The sequence below is a fragment of the Macrosteles quadrilineatus genome, unplaced genomic scaffold, assembly GCF_028750875.1.
Source record: "Macrosteles quadrilineatus isolate MER2022 unplaced genomic scaffold, UCM_ALF_1.0 Scaffold_8__2_contigs__length_117827958, whole genome shotgun sequence".
NCBI lineage: Eukaryota > Metazoa > Arthropoda > Insecta > Hemiptera > Cicadellidae > Macrosteles > Macrosteles quadrilineatus.
The window spans coordinates 70565630-70580714 of record NW_026542601.1 but is presented as its reverse complement, the minus strand read 5'-3'; the positions used below and the strand labels follow the sequence as shown (position 1 = coordinate 70580714).

At 34.8% G+C, this 15085-nt stretch overlaps 1 protein-coding gene across 3 annotated transcripts in view; it reads right to left on the bottom strand.

The window, feature by feature from the left end:
- Positions 1-3711: 3711 nt before the first annotated feature.
- Positions 3712-15085, bottom strand: part of LOC129000151 (uncharacterized) — a 63306-nt gene continuing 51932 nt past the window's right edge. For 2 of the 3 annotated variants that reach the window (XM_054427085.1, XM_054427086.1), the window contains exons 5-10: positions 14888-15070; positions 13599-13814; positions 7921-8020; positions 7145-7240; positions 5249-5376; positions 3713-5011 (exon numbers count right to left, since the gene is read on the bottom strand). In XM_054427085.1, the coding sequence (XP_054283060.1) occupies positions 4175-5011; positions 5249-5376; positions 7145-7240; positions 7921-8020; positions 13599-13814; positions 14888-15070 (1560 nt within the window). In that variant the 3' untranslated portion in view covers positions 3713-4174. Of the gene's footprint in view, positions 5012-5248; positions 5377-7144; positions 7241-7920; positions 8021-13598; positions 13815-14887; positions 15071-15085 lie in introns of all 3 variants that reach the window. The other variant, XM_054427084.1, reaches the window with a different exon arrangement.

The following is a 15085-nucleotide window of genomic DNA, read 5'->3' as shown; positions in this document are numbered from 1 at the left end:
GTTTTATTTTCTGTTATGATTTCTACTTCTATACAGGTCCTAGAACTAATGAAAACATAACAATATTTTTACTCTGGTGTTTTGTATTGTTAAAATTTACATTAGGCCTAGGTACATAGTTTTGATCAATAAATTTTACATTGTTCAGGTAATAGGTGTCTGATTTCTACTATTCCCAGATACCTCCATCATCAAACACAAGTCGACACAAAATATTCCCTAGTATTTTGACAATAATTTTAACAAGGAATAAGGTTAAAATAAAGACAGTTAAAAAAATAAATAGTTTATTAGTAATGGTAACACATGAATGGCCCCAGGCATTAGGCACGCTATAAGGCGTTACAAAAGCTTCGTCCACATTTATAGATATTAGCTTACACATTCACACACTAAGCTACATGGTTCATCCCTTTATCACAGTTTGTATTTCTATTTACCACTATAAAAAGTAAACCAGACTGGAGTCTCCTTAATATGACATCATTAGGTATTATCATTGACTATATATATTATTAACTTTTTTTAGTTTAAAACTAACTGGAATTAGGTATAAATGTCATCAATATTAATTTAGCAAGTAGATAAAATATTGGGACAAACAAGACATCAAGAATCATTGAAAACTGTTTTCAGCAATCGTTAATACAGTGAGTGCATTTGAATCATTATAGAAGTATTCTGTTCACTAAAATTATGATTAAAATCTATTTGTTAATAACTTACTCCAACTGAGACATCTCAATCTAGGCAGTAATTATATAATGTTTGAGTAAAAAAAATATGTCTAATAAAATTTGAAACATTAATTACACTTATACAGTTAACTCGTAATACAGGAAATATATATTAGGTTAGTCGGTGGCTCATTCGGAAGTGTTACAGACTTTGGGCCCAAGGTAGCAATGTTGTGGGTTCGGATCCTGGTGACTGCCGCAAACATTTTATCAGCACAGTTCACCTTTGTACTGTACCGGCTCACCCCATTGCTTTGATGGATATGCGTTCCACGCACGTGCCCATAGTCTATGGGGACGGGCAAATGCAAGGTTAAAAGAGGCCGCCGACCACTTTATAAAAAAAAAGAGAGGTAGTACCTATGTGGTGGTCGATTTTGATTGGACTCCCCTATCATCATCAGACCCAATAGGCGATTGACAGTCATTTGAAATAAAATCAAGTCTAATTAATGAGTCCAATCAAAATCGATAACCTCTCATCAACTTTCTCGATCACCTACGGCCGACCACTGCCGGTGGCACAAAAATCTAATGCACTGTGTGGATGAGTGCGCGAAAACGTTTAAATTTAGTTTCATCCAAATGAGAGGCATATGCTGCTTCCCAGTCGTTTTGGACGTAGTTTTACAAGAACCTAACAGGTAGCAGCACTAAACAATACTGCTAGCCCGCTTTCAGTATTGTAAAATGTAGGGAAAAGCAGGGGTGAATTATCTGGATACACCATCAAAATAGCAAAAAAGCAATAAAGCACAATTTTAAGGTTAGGTTGCTTCCACAATGCTGCAGTACATTCATTAACATTATTCTATTGTATGTCATTAGATCCAAGCCTCCCACACTACAATACATTTTTAACCGTCCCTACCACCAATAAAATAGTCGGATCAGAAAACCAACTATACCAGATTGAAGTATAAAAGTGGCACAATAAGCGGCAAGCGAAACAACGGCAGTGGCTAACCTCGCATTGGAGCTATAGTTTGTGAACAGCGCTTTGACGAGTATACTCGTAGCGCGTCACTGGAAAGAGCTAGCAGTGATGAGATTACTCGTCATCCGCAGTGAACGTGTTAAAAAGTAATATAAACTTAAATATTTGACTCATTAGTTCATGTTATGTTATAGTTTTGGGTTAGTTTGAGGATTATAATTGACATAATTGCTTAATTTGAATTTCTAATTGAGCGAAGCGAGCGGAGCGAGCGTAGTTCACTTTCCCTCACTTTGTAACTTCTTTGTAAGAGCATCAGAATGTAATGGCTTGACCAATTGATATGAAATTTGGCCAACAGCTAAAGAATACTGAGCACAATGTTTTGGTAAAAAATATTTGCAAATTTCCTTCTGGATTTTATTTTACGGGTCACGCAATTTCGCTTGTTATTTTAATGTATGTTGAAAGAAAAATTATATTTGGCTTATGACATATGGGTTTATCTCGTTTTATTTAAATAAGATAAACATATGTTAATTGTTTGTAACTGTTTTGTTTACATTTCAATGTTTACTTTCATCCTAGTTTAAAGTTAGTTTATCAATGGAATTAACAGTTTTGCTATATTTGTTTTGAGCATGGCTAAAAGACCACGTCGTAATATTGGTTGTCACACCAATAATGCAAATATTGTAAGATAGTGGCGTCGTGAACAAAAAGAACCAGATGAAGCAGTGGCGGAAGAAGCTGATAATGATAGGCAGTTTGCTAATCAACTCCAACATGAATTAGATGCACTACAATTTTTTACTTGCACTAACTGTCATCGCCAACAACTAACAGCTTCAAACCAATCACCGATTTGTTCGCGTTGTCGTTCAAATGCAACTAAATTCACGGCGTTAAATAATATGGATGTGTCAAGTGTCCCGAACGAATTAACTGACCTGACGATTGTAGAACAAATGTTGATTGCACGAGTACATCCTGCTATGCCCATTTTGTATAAGCAAATAGTCAGGATGGCCAGTTTCACTACAAAGGGACAGGAAGTTACAGGAAGTTAGTTCATACAGTATGAACTATCAGATAAATTTGTCATTCCTTAGAACTTAAATAATATCGGGCAAACAAACGGTGAATCTGTTGAATGGGAACATATTGTAGGGTGTTAGCTGCTTTAGCCATTGACAATCTTTAAATAATGCTTCGCTCATTTATGCGTCTAAAGTGTAACGGCAGACCACCCTAGTTTCTATGAAAGTGACGTATTTGTTGTTCTAAATAATATATATCAATTGAAATATAAATAGGGCTTAGTTTAATAATCAACGACGTATAAGTTTATATCTTTATCCTATTCTACAGAAAATATTTTCAGTCATTACAATGTTTCATACACTTTTGGGTAATTCAACTCTAAAAATTGAAGTTTATCTGTAATCCTATGGTTTTACTCTTGCAATATTTTATCTGATGTTATTCCAATACTATCATCAGCATTAATTCGGCTATGTATTTCACTTTTAGGCTACTATAAATAACTATGAATACACGTATCACTTATTTACATTGTTATAAAACTATATAAAATAGTAAGGTACATTATAAAAATAGCCACATTACAAACATGCATGAAACATACATTGAAGTTTATTATAAACTTCAAATAGGTATATCTGTTTGATTGAGAATCAGGACAAGAGTACAAGTTGTAACACTTTGGAAATACAAACAATAAGAAAATAAATCACTGCAAACTACCAGTCTTAATAACTAAGCATTGGAATAACAACTCCCTAACTTACAGACTAGAGGTTTTCTTCAGTTCTTTTTTGTAAAAATGAAGGTGAAAATAACATAAACAAAAAACCACTACAACACACTACAACAATAATCATTTACTAGTTAATGGTAATTCTGTTTGGCTATTTGGGTGATACATTGGTACTTGGTAATCGAATCGTACTGGTAATCCATTGGAAATCATAAAAGTAAAGTTAAATCCACTTAAGTTGGTAATCGTAGTTAAAGTAAAGTTGAGTTGTAACACCTTGTTTGTTCTTTATTAACTAGAATTACCTTTAATATTATTTCCAAACAACTAACAAGATTTTAAAAGAAAAAAAATTTTATTTTTTATAAGTAAAAACCTAAATTTGCTTAAAATAACCATATTAGTGTATGTGTTAATTTAATTATGTGATTCAACATACACCATGGAGAAAAAAACACAGTCTTAAAAACACAGTAGGTATCAAGTACAAAAACTTAACATATAAACATAAACATAACAATAGGTGACAAATGTAAGTTAAAGGTATTGCATTTTAACAAAATAATAAGTTTTACTTTGTCTTACAGCAAGTTTGATTTGTAGTTCCTTGATATGTTGAAAAAAACTTGAAAATAATAATAGGTTTCTTACAAATTAAAATCGCTCTTTAAATCTATACTAAACCTACAAGTACATTAAACAGGACAATGCTGGAATGCATTATGTGCAGTAACACACTCCCCGCAGTATTGTAGAGTTTGCTCTCACCGCTGGGGGCAAACAATCCGCTTGTGACCCGTATCTGTTGATCCGCAACAGTTCCCCCACCACTTGATGTACCTCCGTACCATCAACCGTTCGCACGTCTACACTCGCCTCAAACACCCCATCACCTGGCTGTGTCCGGAACATAACCTGCACTTGGTATTCACTTGGGTGTCGTTTGCTCCTAGTCAACACTGCTGATTCCACCTTAGTTAACTCTTGAGTCGCACACTCTACGAGTCCGTCGAGCAAATCGTTGTTGAAGTGTTTAACAACGGCTTTAGCCGCTTCAACACTTCTCCGATCATCCGTGCTGAGTTTCTCCTGATCAGTCTGACAAACGCAGAACCAATCGGGTATTCCAGCTTCAGTGCACTCTCTTGTCGTAGGAACTTCTCGGAAGAAGGACATCTCAGGGCTCTTCTGACTGAAGTGTTTCGCCCATCGCATATTCAGCCCAGTCTTTTTCAGTTTTTCAAACTCGTAAATGTTAGGCACCGAATCTGTCAGTGTTGATAAAACGTCAAGGAACGTACCGTGAATATCGTAACTAGATAAGAGCCTCTTGCTGTTTTTCTTGAGTGCTTCATGCCATTCCGGATACACCTTCTTTGTCCACGGTGGCAACACAACAGACACCATTGGCATTCTATCCTCAACCCTGCCTACATCTGTGAGGCGGATTGAGTCGATTCTGTTACCATGGTCACCCAAAATCAGCACTACAGTGCGGTTGAACAAGCCCTCCTCAAAACTGGAGCTCAAAAAGTCTTTCAGGTCTTCGTCTATAGCCTGAAACAGTAAACGGGTAAATTAATTTGGAACAGAAACTAAACTATGAACACCATTGATGAAGCACATCAACTGATGGTGACCAGTAATAAACAGTTCAAGCACAAAGAAAACTAAACCTATTCTTTACTGTATCCAATAAATTACACCAACTGACATCTGGTTTACAGTGAACACACATATTTATAAATATCAAATGAAATATAATGAACCATAAATAATTTCACATTTACTCACCCCAACGGTGTTGACGTAATCATGACTTGCTTCATTGAACAATGAAAACAAGAAGGCTGGTGAATCTCTATAGACTCGTAAGAAAGAGCGGAGATACTCAAAGTAAACAATGTGTTTGGGTTTTGGACCTATAAAAAAATTATAGTTGTAATACAGATATTTTTAATGGATCAGGTTTAGGTGGCTATACTGGCCCTATACAGTATAGTCTTGATTATCCGATCTTCAGCTATCTGACGTTCTATGTTATCCGACCCTCCCTATGTACATCTAGTATAAAAAAAACCATTTGCTACTCGTGTGTGGTGTTCACCCCAATACTTGAAAGGTATGAGCCATGCTTTAAACAGTCATTTAAGATTGTTTTAGTGTGCTGAGTACCGCATAGTTTTCAACTCCTAAACTTCACATCTTAGTCACAGTGTAGATGGAGAAATTTGGCTGAGTTGAAAAGTACCTTTAATATTTTACGGTTACAGTAATGGTGTTACTACAGTGGTATTTTTTCTGTTGTGTGTTAGCATATGTATGTTGATGGCTGTTTAAAAGTTACTGGTTTTAATGGAAAACAAACTTAAAGCCTTAAAAAGGTGTTTGATACTGGTTGGTTTATTTGGTGGTTACCGGGCTATAAACCTATATATCAAACCTTTCTGCAGCCAGTTTAGGACGGATAATCAAGACTCTACTGTATCTAGAGATAAAAAAATGTGTCTACCCTTAACACTCTTTACTTCCAGTTCCTACTTGGCAGTTTAGCTGAATGATAAAATTGTTTATGCCAATAAACTTGAAAGAACACATCATAAAAGATACTAGTGTACCTGATACTCGAAATCGAGCAATTGTCAAGTACTGGTATTATACAGAAGTTAATTTAAAACTACAGTGATAACAGTCATAATTTTCGATGAGTTTAAAAGGCCCGACTAAATGCTTATGTAACTAATTGAAATACTCACGCTATTTAATAGGGCTTTGAAATAATAAACGCTTCTTGTAAAAATATGGTACCATTTTTTGGACCCGGCCTTATTTTTTAGTGTTTTCTACAAATGTTTCCCGACTTAAAGCTGTTACCAGTAAACATTTCTTGCATGTATTTATTTGATCTGACTTAAGGTAGGTTTACTTTACCACTATGACAACACGATGTGTATATTCTTCATGGTTTTTTTTTACTTCCAAAATAAGTTGCTTAGCATAACTGACACAGAATGATTCATTTCCCCAAGTGATTGTGTACCTTGATTCTTTACTGTGAAACCAGGCCTCTCCTCTACAGTACTCTTCTTATACGTATAAGATTTCCTATTAATTGTCTCCTCCTCCTGTTTTCAATATTTCTCCTTTAAACTGAAGAAATTGTCTGTTATTCCAACAAAACTGATTGACTGTTTAGATTTGTCTATAACCTCCTAAATACTACAAACATCAATATTTACTCCCAAAAAGCTGGTGAGTTTTTTTTTTATATACAGCTGTTTTTGTTTTTAAATTTTTTTTCAACGTAATTCTTATGGGGAAATTGTGACCTTTGAGTGTGCATCGTGCCCTTAAGGGTAAGAGTTTTAAAATTCTAAAACCTTTATGCAAAACTACGAATTGAGACAAATTATTTGACACCTCACGTTAAACGTTAAAACGTTAAACGTTAAAATCGGTCCAGAAATAACGGAGGAGTTTTGTTCACAAAAAACAGCCTTCACGAGATAGCCTTATGAAGAAATGTGTCTATATTTCAAAAATATTTTCTGAAATGCTGAAACAAAACTATTGTTAAGTTTTAATCATCATTTCCAGTCACGACTAAGTATTTTTGTTCATATTTTTCACCATGATGATTGATTTTAGTACTTATGTCTGGAGTTGGAAATTAGTAGGAGCACAGGTTACCAAGGCAATATGTAGAAGACATGCGATAGAGCAGGGACTCCTCAATAGCCAGCCAGAATGTTCTCATGTAGTGAAGTGTGGGCTGTTGCTTAAGGCCTGAAATATAAAATATAAAATTAATGGCATAGAGTGTTTTATTATCTTTGTTCTAAAATTTACAGTTTATAAATGAATGGTTAATTTACACATAAACTTTACTGAGAATTAAAATTGATTGATCTAGCTTTGTTAACCTATCTTTAAAAAGTGAGTGCAGCCCTAAAAATAGACTTGTTTGTATATTTTTTTATATGAGTGTATTGATTACTCCCAAAGAATTTTACTCAAACAATTAGAGTTTGCATCGCTCAATAACAAGAAACGCTTACAGAACTTAACTAAACTTTTAGGAATAGGAATGAGAAATCAATATAATTTTAGTTTATGATCAGCTGAATTTGCATACTCAAAGTATTAGTATTCATGTTGTTCAAAGGTTTATTCATAATGGTAAAAAACAATACACAACGTTTCGGGATCTGGAATCTGATCCTCAGGTACCCACCTAGGTGTTGAAAATTGTTGTGTATTGTTTTTTACCATCGTGATGGAAAATGTCCGCAATAAACCTGTAAACAACATTAACTCACCATCACCAACAATGAATTTCAAACAAAGAATATTAGTATTCAATTTTACAAAGCCTAAATCCTCTATTTCTAAAGGTTTTCTCAGCAGCACTTGGAAATAGAAAACAAATGCTGGTCCTGAATTAATCATGATGGAACAAACCTTACCTGTAGAAACGTAGTCAAACATATTGAACTGTGGCAAGTCCTCAGAATACATTGTAGCAGCTCCTTCGGCTTCAAATTGACCCCAAACAAGAGGCCAGTGCTGAAAACATAAGAGAAAAATTGGTTCTGTCCCAAAACACAATGTTAGATGCATTGCCACCAAAATTCAAAATATCCTGCTTTCCTAAAACTTAAATTAGTTTTGAGTAACAGCCTATACAAAAAACATTAGATTTAAAATGTTTCTTGTATTATTGGCAAACAATGTATTGCTCAAGATATATAGGCTAATCGTTTTTTTCTCAAAAACTACTATAAACTGAAAATTTTATAGAATTAATTTATTACACAAAACTAATTAAATTTATTATTTAGTATTTATATTTTTCAACCTGGATTGCATTCATCTATATATTTAATACGCGACATGAAACTTTGTGAACAATAAGGCTTTTTTGTGTTAAGATTTAACCCCACATATTATATACCAAAATGTTCGTCTAGGTGTGTAGATTTGCAAACTGGCTTTAGATTTTCAAAATATATCATTTTAAGGGCGTGGGGTGCCCTCAAAGTTCCTTCCATAAGGATAACATTGTGATTGATTTGAATGTTATTATATTCTGAAACAGATGTCAATACACTAGCTTAAAAAAATTAAATCCCAGCTGTTTTGTTTGGTTTTGAAATGTAAACAGTTTGCATGTTTTGAAAAATAATTAGAAACCCGGCAACGAAATGTTACTGATAAGACACAACGGGAGAAAAGTTTTACATTTTATTTTTGTTTAAACATGTCAAGGACCCGATGACAAAGAAGTATTGCTGGTCGGACACGGCCAGTCAACATACGGCAAGCAATGCAAAACGTAAGGAGCCCAGACGAGGAGCTGCGGAACAGTTAGTGGCAACGTGTACTTACAAAATTACACTGACAAATACAAGAACTCAGCAGCATTCACTTGGCGAGATGGCATTAAAATGTCAGAAATGTGTTGAAAGAAGAACAAAGAGGACGAGACGAAGGATTTTCATCCTGCTGCCATAAAGGATAAGTGAATTTACCACCATATCAAGAAATCTATTATATCCAGAGCTTACTTAATGTACCTAGCAAATCATTTAAGCAGAAACTACAAAGATAACATTTAGATCGTTATCTAAATGCGCTCGCAATGGTCAGCACTCGAGCTAAAATTGAAGAACATAACAGTGGAGGGCCTTTCATGTATAAGGTGCACGACACAATTTAAAACTCAATTGGCACCTTACAACAAACTGTCAGAAGGGGATCATCCCACATATGCCCAAATGTATATCTCCGTACGTCAAAACCGCTTGCCGCTTCACGAAACCGTTCAAGGAAGAATGCTAAACAAAGCTAATGGCTCTTCCAGCACTGAACTCATGCATATTTTTACTCATCATTTGGTTGATATTAACCCATACGCGCAAGTTTTCAGGATGATGAGCTCCGTCCTGCCAAATAGAACAGAAAGAATAACCTAGAATGCAAATATTCAACGATCGAGCTCAAGACCAACGTCGATACAACAACGCAACTTCTAACGACGTTGCTTTAATATCCTTATTTATTATTCGTGCGAATTCGCACGGGTTCACCTAGTATTTATAAATCAGCACATTTCAATCAACACCTACCCAAAATTTAACTCAACATAAGATAACGTTTATTTTAGTTTCTTTTTGTATAACAACTACCTACTTAATTGAACTCGGCAAATACAAACCAAATTTAACTCCCATAAGAAATACATGGAGAGCAAATTTCGTTTACGTATACCGGTAAACGGATTGAGACTATAGAGGATTATATGCCGATGCTTGATGGCAAATCTGTGCGTGCATACCTTCAATTTGACACCTCAGTCATGAAAATCTGTCGGGTAAAAGAGCCAAACGAACTCGGAAAAGAAAAACCAATTTTCCAAAATATCAGGACATGCCAAATTTCCTGATATTTGTATACCCTTACATATATGGAAATGATTCATTGCCTGAATACAGGGTGTTTCAGAATTCGTGTAGGATATTTTAGGGTATTGTTCCTGGGTAAGAAACAAATCCAAATATCATATTTAAATTGACCGGAAGTCCTTAGTTACTCACACAGCCGCCATTTTGTTTTTTCGCTTATTAATTGTTTTCTAAAAAATAGTAAGAGATACGAAATTGAAACTTTGCAAAAACATTTATGACAACTAGACAAAGCTACAAAAAAATTATGAACATTTTTAAAATTTATAAAACAAAATTGCGGCCATTTAAAATTTTGTTTCTTAAATTACTCAAAAACCGTTGAGTTTACAAAAAATTTACAAGAATAACTTTCCTTAATCTTTAAGATTGGATGAATATTAACTGAGATATGGCAGCTTTAGTAATACGTGACCGCTGGAGGTTAGATGTAGTGCATGCCGAGGCATGCGGCCTAGGTCTGCCGCAACAATGCAACAGTCTGCGTCCGCTTTGCAAGTTATTTTTAAACGATTTTAGATTATTTCAAACAATAATAAAATATTACATAACCCTAAAAGTGTCTTTTTTTATCAATTATCAATCACGAGTTCTGAAACACCCTGTATATAATCTTATATATTTTAAAAAATTGGTTTTTCTTTTCCGCGTTCGTTTGGCTCTTCTATCCGACAGATTTTCATGATCGAGGTCTCAATTTGAAGACATGCACACAAAGATTTCACATCAAGCATCGGCATATATTTACCTACTCGACCAAAAAACATAATTTGATTCATTTTCAAATTCTTACTTCATTTTAAGATGTATTTCACCAGTTATAATTATATAATCCTACATATTTTGGTCTAAGAAACTTCAGAGAAAACCCAGCTTTCATTTAAGCTATTAATTATTCAAATTGGACCAGTTTCAAGCAAAATAGGTGAACAACCAACATACAAATTATTTTTCATGTGGTTTTTCTATGATTAAAAATCAATAGCTCCAGTATTGTTCATGTTATTTATATGTTTTAGACTCAAAATAATCAGTCAACGAGCTGTTGGCCCGTCCTACGTACGGGAATCGAGTTGTCAATTAAAACGGAATAGTTCAGAACATCTAGTTTACACGCACAGTGACAAATTCTGGCAGTTTTAATGGGGGCCAACTGCCCCAAAACAACCTAATTAACAATTAATTGTTATTTTTTAGTTGTTGACCTTATTAACAAATGTCACGTGACTACCTCGTCTTTCTTCCATCCGATTATAGACCTAAAATATAGCGATATGCATTTTAAATGCGATAATTTTACCATAAAATAGCAGTTACGTCGATTTGAAAAAACTTGAAGCGAGATTGGAGACCGATTCACACACACTGGTATTGAGTAGAGTTGCAACAATTGCATATATATGTACTTATTGCACCTTTACCTCCGTGACCACAGACTGACACCTTATGAGGATTCTGGCCACCCATTCTCTTCCATCCACTGTCTCTTCTAATTTAGATCCCGGTCTGAGGATGTATTTCATAACTTGGTCTTTCCACTTAATTCTTGGTCTTCCAAGTGGTCTTTTATCTTGTGGTACGATGGAATATACTTTTAAAAGTTGATTTATCTCCTATCCACCACGCATAGCCTGCCCATCCAAGCCTTTTACTTCTGGAAAGCACCCCTATATCTGGGTGTTTACACATTTCTCTTAGCTCTCTGTTTGTTTTTATCTCGACCTCCGTTATCTTGAACTGGTCTGTATATTTTGTCTGCACTTTTCAATACTACGGGGAGAATTATGGTATGGTATGAGTCGACTTTGGTTTCTACTGCACCTTGCAGCTCATTAGACAGTTTTGTAGAGACCTACTACACCAATTGACGCTTTCATTACAAACCAAAATTATAGTATGACTCACATACATTCGGACATACAGAAAAAGAAGTATCAACACGTAAACCACTTATATCTTAAACGATTAAGCAATAAATTTCTGAAAAAAGATTTCCCAAATATCAGATGAAATTTCCATGGCATAAACTAAATAACTTACTTACACAGTTTGCATTTACGACAAAACTTGATTAAACTGTTTGAGATGTATAGATCAAAATAACACATTTCCTGATAAAGCAGATCCTTCACGGTAGAAAAAAACTAAATTTTAAAGTGAAATAGTATGCAGGCCAACACCAAAGAACAATATTTTTGTATACAAACAACTTGTAACATAAACATTTCAATGACAGTTTATAATCAGCTGTTAGTTTAACCAGCACTGAAAATACTTTGAATTGCTAGCGTCGGCTGCTAGACTTTTTAAAAATTAAAACTTAATTTATAAAAAACTGGGACCCTAAACTAAAATTATGGCTTCGACATTCCCTAGCTCTCAAAATTATCTTTCTTTCAACACAAATATCATGAAAATCCGTCGAGTGGTTGATTCAGAATCGTGAAATAAAAAAACACTGTTTCGTTTTAATATTATAGATTATAGGCTTTAATTTGAGCTATTGATTGTTTAAATCAGTTAAGCTCAAGATACTGTATTACTCAATCAAAAATCATAAATTTGATTATTTCTTGGATATTATATTCACTTTAACGCTGCGGACCAGCATGGGTTCACTAGTCTTACATACAGTATATAAAAAAATTGGTTTTTCTTTTCCGAGTTCGTTTGGCTCTTCTACCCGACCGATTTTCATGACTGAGGTGTCAAATTGAAGGTATGCACGCACAGATTTGCCATCAAGCATTGGCATATAATTCTCTATAGTCTCAATCGGTTTACTGGTATACGTAAACGAAATTTGCTCTCCATGTATTTCTTATGGGAGTTAAATTTGGTTTGTATTTGCCGAGTTCGTTTGGATCTTCTACCCGACCGATTTCATGATTGAGGTCTCAAATTGGAGCTATGCAAGCACAGATTGTCCATCAAGCATCGGCATATAATTATCTATAGTCTCACTCGGTTTATACGTAAACGAAATTTGCTCTCCATGTGTTTCTTATGGGAGTTAAATTTGGTTTCTTTTTGCCGAGTTCATTTGGCTCTTCTACCTGACCCATTTTCATGATTGAGGTCTCAAATTGAAGGTATGCAAGCAAAGATTTGACATCAAGTATCGGCATATATTTATATATAATCCTACTCGGCTTATACGTAAATGAAATTTGCTCCCCATGCATTTCTAATGGGAGTTAAATTTGGTTTTTATTTTCCAAGATCGTTTGGCTCTTCTACACGACCGATTTTCATTATTGAAGTCTCAAATTGAAGGTATGCAAGCAAAGATTTGCCATCAAGCATCGGCATATATTTATATATAATCCTACTCGGCTTATACGTAAACGAAATTTGCTCCCCACGCAGTTCTTATGGGAGTTAAATTTGGTTTTTATTTTCCGAGCTCCTTTGGCTCTTCTACCCGACCGATTTTCATGATTAAGGTCTCAAATTGAAGGTATGAAAGTACAGATTTGCCATCAAGCATCAAGTAACTGTACAACATAAAGCAATTGTACAGGCATGATAAGGAAATACAGTAGCATGCAACTTCACAATACTCCAATCAGCCACAGGGAGTTTCAGATAACACAGAAGATCTGATAATGAAGAGTCTTACTGTTAATACTTTGTTTACCATATGTAGAAGGTAGAACCTGAGATGTATTGCGACTGACCTGGTAATAGTAAAACTCGCCCCACGCGCAAGGTCGACCGGTCAACATAGGTATCAGGTTTGGGAATGTATTCTCCCCCACCTTGTTGAAGCCAAGCAGCACTGTCCCTTGCAGCGTGTCTGTGATGAAGCGATAAGACTGCGGCAGTTGACGCATGAAGTTGAGCCGAGACATGGAGTCAATTCCAATAACTGCCACACTCAGCTCCCTGTCGTTCTGGAAAAAAGATTAAAGCCCAATAGTTTGGATTAGAATTTAAGTGTTAGGGGGTAGATGAGTTGTGTGGAATATAAGTCTGATAGTATGTGAATCTATACAGGGTGACAAAAAAGTCTGGAGACTGGTTGATATCTTTTTAGCTAAATTCGTTAGAAAATTCAAACCTTTCACATCAATTTATATGTATGAAAGCTACTTTTTGCAAGCATTACAATTTTTTGCCTTCACCAGGGGACGGCCCATGAGGAGTAGGTACATAATCTTTAATGTAAGCATAGGTTGATATGCACATAATTTTAAAGGGTTAGTTAAGTGGAGTTCATTGCTGGAAACCGCGTCAAAAAAGGTTCATCTCTTACAAAATGGCGGCAGTCCAAATTTCTTGCGGAATATACCTGCACAAGCCTGTGTGGATGCTGTAATGGTCTGAGACAAAGGGCCATCAACATGTGCCGGAAGAGAAATACAACTGAAATACTCGAGAGATGACAATTAACATAATACCTTAAAACTGTGTGATATTTATTGAAAAACAGTGAAAGTGAAGACACCTATCACTAACAAGATCTACAACTATATGTTATCTCTACTTGTCCAGAAATAAGAGAAATTACCATTACCTTAATTTATAATGTATACATTTACCGTCTTGTTCAAACAGTATAAGTGTAAATATATGTTTCAAGTGTTATTAGATGTATTTTTTATTTACTCTCTGTAAAATTAATAACACCTATTATGCTGATTAAAAAGTTATTTATCTTTACTTGTGTTTGAAAAACAGACAATTTTCTTATATTTTAATTAAAGTTATATTGTAAATATTCTCAAAACAATGAATAAAGTTCAAATTTAAGAAAGTCCATTGTACTGTTTATTTACAGATTCAGTAACCTCTGGCTGATTGAAGAAGGCATAGGCTACAATAAATTATTACATACTTTATTAGGGATTCTTAGATTTCTATCCAAGATAACTTTTAATCAGTAATTCCCTGTTTGAATATGGATTTTAAACCAAGCACCTAGTGGACTTGTTATAGCATTACCACCATAGCCTTTTTTACTTACCCTAAATCTCCGGACAGTCTCGTTGCGTTGAGCGAAAGCGTGAAAATTGGAGTATGTGCGGAAACCTGCAAAGTTTTGACATTCTACGTAGATGAAATCGGAGCGAGGTCTGTCTCGACCAGACATCTGTATTTGCTCGCCGTATATGACTTTAAAATCATCCTCAGGAGGCCTGAATATCTCCTAAAAATAATAAAA